Source organism: Sinocyclocheilus anshuiensis, unplaced genomic scaffold, assembly GCF_001515605.1.
Source record: "Sinocyclocheilus anshuiensis isolate Anshui unplaced genomic scaffold, SAMN03320099.WGS_v1.1 scaffold782, whole genome shotgun sequence".
NCBI lineage: Eukaryota > Metazoa > Chordata > Actinopteri > Cypriniformes > Cyprinidae > Sinocyclocheilus > Sinocyclocheilus anshuiensis.
Genome location: NW_015546111.1, coordinates 301,954 through 308,398, shown reverse-complemented (window position 1 = coordinate 308,398; position 6,445 = coordinate 301,954). Strand labels below are relative to the sequence as shown.

Below are 6,445 nucleotides of genomic sequence, written 5' to 3'. Positions count from 1 at the left end.
ACACAAACACAAAAGAACCGCTAGATTTAAATCAGCACAGCCAGCGAAGGGTTGAATGCAACTGTTTTGAACGAGCGCACCTTTTTTTAACAACCAAAAAGTGGCTGTTCCCCCTGCTGAGGAAGTACAGACGTTGCTCTCGTTGATAGCAGAGGAGCGGATCCAGTGAGAGCTTGATGGGGCGACGCGGAATGAAAAAGTTTTTTAGGAGTCGCGGCAGTAGAGGCGGCGCAACTATAATGACATGTGAATAATCCCGCCAACTCTAAAGCGATACTAAACTGCAGTGGAAAAGCAAACCGAGCCGAACCGAGCCGTGCCGTACCGTACTGAGCCGTACCGAGCCGAGTCGTACCACGCAGTGGAAAAGCGCCAATAAACACTCTTATCACAGGACCCTGCACTACCACGTCACACTGCTATTTCCAACTGTGACGGATGCATTTCAAAGGTAAGATGGCAGTGTGATAGTGGCATACAGGCAAAGACCTGCAGATTCAGAAGTGAAGCTGTCAATCTAAAACATTCCTGCAATTCTTTTCAAACAGAGGCCTCAGAACGGAGCCTATACCTCCTCCTCCTCCTCTCGCCTGCATTGAAACACAAAAACGTAGGGCTAGTGTTGAAGGTTCACTTGTATTACCCTAGGCAGCTTACCTAAAACAAAGGGACCGGCTCTTTTAGCATTGTTGCCAGATATCCCAGGACAAAGTTGCTTGCTGGGTCTGCCGGAAGACTCTCCGGCCCCTCTGTCCGAAGCACGGCGTTTAGACATTCTGCAGATCTGAAAAAGGGTTGAGAAAGTGTCAATACTCGATTGATAAAACAACCTTACATGCAACCAGACAGATGTGACTTTGACTAAAATCTAAAAAGCGCATTCAAACAAAGCAATTGAATTACAGACAGTTGTAATTCACATTTAAGCTATAAGCTTGGTCGCATAGTAATTTTGAATGAAACAGACATTGAAATGTAATTCTGCAACAGACCACACAGCTTGACTCGAGGACGTAGGAGGGGGTACAGTTGGCAGTTATCGCAGATCATTTCACACGTTTACAGCTTTTTGTCTTTCTGGACCCAGACTGTTGACAATGTGACAGACGGCGGTGAGAGACGTGATTGCTTTCTCATCAACCCTTTTGACATGCATTATTGGAGATCTGACATCTTTAAAGCACCACGGCTTGTTGCAAAGACCATGTCGGTGCATTGGCTCAACCAAGACTGAGAATGCGACCTGCAACCTCAAAGGAAACGAAAGACTCCATGGTTGGTTTTAAACCATCTGTAATAATTTTAGGTCATGCCAGACCTGAATGCAGTTTAAATTCTCTCACTAACAGTAAGTTTCACATATCTTGAATCAAGCATGACGTTTTTCTGTGGAACAGAAAAGAAGATGCTAGACGGTGTCAGTCAGCATTCACTTCCTCTGTATTGAGAGAGAGAGAGAGAGAGAGAGAGAGCGAGAGAGAGAACCTTGCTATGAAAGTGAATGGTGACCAAGGCTGCTAATCTCTAATACTAACATCATCTTTTGTTTTCCATTGAACTAATGAAAATTAAATAGGTTTTTAAAAACATAATTAACTGATGACCAAACCGTCGTTTTTTGGCGAACCATCCCTTTAACAACAACATGCTGATGATGAAATCGATTTATATGAAGGATTACTCACATAAGGATTACTCAATTTGCATTCTTCAGACTGAATGGATGCAGTCAGTGTGGTCATTTTATGGCATTATACACACACCACAGTCATCAGAGAAGCGAAATATCATACCTGCATGATTTAAACGCTCTGAACCACCCAGTAGCAGAACATTTTAATATTTTATTAGATCTAAATATACTAGCTGTCACTGCACGCAAATTTGAGAACCTGGCAACCTCCGAGCACCGACTGGCAGCTTGATGCAACCCGTATCAGATGCGCGTTTTTGCACACGTTTTGTTTGATATTTGGATGTCTAAGATTTTTGGTGTGTAAAAACAAGTGACTAATGCTTCCATTTATAGTTAAAATGACAGCAGAGGGAATAGAGACAGGAGCACTGCAATGTGATGTCAACAGAGTACACGGCGTACACCGACGAACGCTGTCAACCAGCTACAAGTAAAATTATCACAATAATCACTAATATATATTACTTAAATACGCGTGTGTAAGAAAAGTTCGCGCTCTTATTAATACAACGAGCCTAATCGAGTCGTCTAGCAAATGCAAGCGAAACTTGCTTATTTTACTTTGTATTCTTGCTTATATATTCTATATCGCAACATATTGAAAAAAAAGACGACAACTTAATCGTTGCAACAGCGCGTTTATTTTAATTTCAAGCCGAAATTAAAGCCCAGAAAGCCAAAGAGTTCACCGTGTCCCTTTAACGGACTGTGAAAATCTCCTCAGTCGACCGACGGGCCATTTAACAACTTACCAAAACCGCCGAGGGAATCCTCTGTCGTACACTAATTCCCACTCATTTCGGGCCGATTAAATGTTCACCAGGGCTGCACCGACATTTACACTCCACCGCGAAGCGGTTTGTTTCAAGCGAACTGGAGAAATTTCACGATTACCGACAGGGGTTTTGAGGGAAAAGCCTTCTTAGGACAACTGATCACATCTTTCCATAGCAGCACCACCTGACAACGGAAATGACGCACATGCTATGAGTGACGGATCGGCGCGGCCAATAGAAAATGTTGTTTGATGTTCCCGCACCTTTACGTGCGTTCTTGAGATTGGCATTCTTCGCTTAGTGTGGAATGATAAACGTACGCACTATGTAAATGAGCAGTAGAGTAGACTACTACTGCATAACTTTTTTTACATTTTGATAAATGTGCAGTTTTGTTAAGAAGAAGAAGAGTTTCTTCTTTTTTACGATGGAAATCAATTGGCATAAACGTAATTAAGAAATAAAAACTGACTCTAATTAAGCAGTACTAACAAAACTCGATAGGTACATTTATTCTTGAGTACTGGAACAAAACAAGACCAAAAAATAAAAAAAAAGTTTATGTAAGAAATTATTTTGGACTAATCTGAAGAGTTTTACAACACATTTTTGTGCAAACTCCAGCCTTTTCCATTCCTCACATGTTTGTTTTTGCTTATCATCACACAATATGGCTCAACAGCTGCCAGAAACTAAATAATGTGTCAATATTTATTATAAATATTTAGAAATGTAGTATTCACTCATTGAATTAATGCGTTTACATTGTAAAAAAGATTTTTCAACGTTGCAAATAAAACAGATTATTGCAGTTCTACTTCAAAATTACATTTTTAATTCAATGTTACTTGCTGCTTCTTTGTAATTATTTGTGAACTTTACTAGCAATTTAAGTGAAAATTGTTTTGACACCAAATTTTTTTCAGCTCCATCACAGTAATGTTTCTTTAAATATGCATGTGTATTAGTATAATATTAAAGTTCTGAGTTATTAACAGAGGACAGGTGGGTTTAAAGGTTATGAGTCATAATAGGCTATATGTCTTCATTTTGCTACAATAAAGAAAATCAATCAAATATGTTGCATTTGTGTTAAGAAATAATCTTTCACTAATTTAATAGTGTAAATGTTGGTACTTTAAGAAACTGCAGATAAAGCTGTGAGACGTGTCTCAAGAATCAGTGCCAGGTGAAATAAACATGACACATGGATTACACCCAAGGCTAAAGGGTAAATAAATAGATAAACAATAATCTACCTCTATTCATGCGAGTACAGTAAAATTCTGGGGTTTCTTGCATGCACAAGACCCTCGAGAATGTATCCAATTTTAGATCCCCCAAAACTAACCAGCTTCACCCACAACAGCAAGTTTCAATTCAGTGGGCTGGTGCAGAGCCGCATGTCAAACAGTGTTTTAAAGGGCAGTAACTGATTTAAGGCTGTGCTGTCTTCCTGTCTTGACTCAGCATGGCCTTTGCCTTAAACCACATGAAACACTTTTATAAGCCTGTGGCTAAACATTGGACAACCCACGGTGTGTGGGGTGGAAACTGTGAATCATACATTACTAGTGCCCATGTCTGATAAAGAAGTAGTGGATTTGAAAAAGACTGCAAGGACATTTTCACGAGCACACACCTTACTATAACATCTGGACTTAGCATTTATAGTCTGTCTCATTTCCTCTATTTCTTTCCTTTCCTTCAAATAACCATCTCTTGTTCTTGGAATAAGGGTTATAAATAACAATATATTTAAAATATAAAAATGAGGTTATAATAAAATGTGTCAAATTAATATAATTTGTTTTATTTTAATATTATTTACAGATTTATCAAGAATTTCTGAGTGCAAATAGTTTTCTGTTTTTTTTTGCAGTGTATATGTGACATGACTTGAATGAAAATAAATAAATGTGTTTTTGTTGTTGTTGTTTTTAATAATATTCATGATGTCCTGAAAGATCAAGTGTCCCACAAATGCAGCAGCAGTGCACAGTCACATCATGTCAAAATATTTTGTGCTGTGGGAGTCAAAAAAAGCACAGGTAGTGAATATTAGAAGCTTTTTCCCATGGAGGAACAACTGTGACAGCGATTCATTCATAACTGTGTGGGTGAGAAATTTGTCTCCCACGACTATTCAAATGAACACAGGGGTTTTCAGTATTGCTTGTCTGAAAAAGTCATAACAGATCAAGTGCTTAAGCAGCACTTGGAGAAACTTGGAGAGTTAGGGGGAAAATGCAACAACAGGAGCTTCTTTTCATAAAGTTTATATTCCCTTCACATAAAACCACAGTCAGATTTCTTACAAAATTCTGTGCTGGGTGTTCAAAATGTTAAAATTTATACACTAAAACTATAGCGTATCAAACGTCACAAGGTTACAACAAAGTGACTACTTCTTAGTGACTACTGAGTTATTTCTATATGCGTTCCTTTGCAAAAAAAAAAAACATTACATTTGTGTTAACCAAGGAAATCTTTTTGTTCTTAAAATGTCAACAATGCTGCATTATTCCATTGCGCCATAGTGTTCACAAAGAATCACTAAATTTGATTTTGTGTGACTTCATCTTTTAATTTATGAACGTTTAAAGTTTAATGCTTTTCATTCTTATGTTTACCTAAGAGGAATAGTTCAGCCAAAAATTTAAATTCCCTTCAAATTTACTCACCTCAGGCTATCCGAGATGGAGTTTGTTTCTTCTTTGAAACAGATTTGAAACATCGAAACATCTGATATAAACATCACAATAATCCACAAGTAATTCACACGTCCATCAATTAAATTGTTAAGTGAAAAACTGCATGTTCGTAAGAAACAAATCCATCACTTTTTAACTTGCTTCCAGCTCAAATACGAGTCGTCTATCTATAATAGGCCTATTTCTTTAGTCTTGTTTGAAACAAGAAGAGAAATATGCACAAATGAAACACTGTTTATTAGCGTTTATAATTATGGATTGTGGACTCATATTTTGGTCAGAAGCGACGGTTTAAAGTTAAAATGCCTTAGTGATGGATTTGTTTCTTAAAAACACAGCTTTTCACTTCACAAGACATTAATTGATGGCCTGGAATTGGTGGATTATTTGTGAATTAATGTGATGTTTTTATTTTTCACTTCACAAGACATTAATTGATGGCCTGAAGTCATGTGGATTATTGTGATGTTTTTATCAGCTGTTTGGACTCTCATTCTGACGGCACCCACTCAACCATTGGTGAGAAAGTGATGTAATGCTAAATTTCTCAAAAACTGTATCAGTAAAGAAACTCATCTACATGTCGGATGGCCTGAGGGTGAGTACATTTTCATTTTTGTGTGAACTATTACAAGAAAGTATTATTTAAAAACAAACATGAACCTTTGGTATATTGACAAGTCATTATTTTCAAAAAGTTTATTTCACATTCAGATCTATTTCAATATAATGAAACAGTAAACAGACACAAATGAACATTCAGTACATTAACCTCAATAAATAAGCTCTATTATGGTTATGAAAAATAAACAATTTCATCCACCATACATATTGCATTGCTTTCTTTCCATGGAAGGTGGTTTCATGTATACATTGCCCCATTACATAATGCAGCAATTGCACACTCTAAGACATTTTAATTTCTTGAGTTTGAAATACCTGACTTTGTTGCACTCCCTTTAAATAAAGACAAAAACATACACACACCAATTGTCCTGGGGATTCCTGTAAACCAGTTTTAGGATCTGCACTAAATATTTACAGCAAGTGCACTTCGGTTTCCTCTATTACCCTGTCTTAATCAGCGCTTGTTGTGTGAATGCATATCCTGCACCTCTTGGTTGCACATCAAACAGATTTAAATGAATTCCATGTGCACGGATTGTCCTCTTAGACAACTAAGACAGTCCAGAAAAGGCATTTTATTCTGTCCACTGATCTAAATGTCACAGAAGTGCCTGTGACATCAAAGCCTCGCA

At 37.5% G+C, this 6,445-nt stretch overlaps 1 protein-coding gene across 1 annotated transcript in view; it reads right to left on the bottom strand.

Moving 5' to 3' along the window:
• Positions 1-2,683, bottom strand: part of LOC107700665 (serine/threonine-protein kinase 40-like) — a 22,480-nt gene extending 19,797 nt beyond the window's left edge. Inside the window, exons 1-2 of the mRNA XM_016502402.1 lie at positions 2,449-2,683; positions 658-784 (exon numbers count right to left, since the gene is read on the bottom strand). Of these exons, the coding sequence (XP_016357888.1) occupies positions 658-775 (118 nt within the window). The 5' untranslated portion in view covers positions 776-784; positions 2,449-2,683. The remainder of the gene's footprint in view (positions 1-657; positions 785-2,448) is intronic.
• Positions 2,684-6,445: the final 3,762 nt, after the last annotated feature.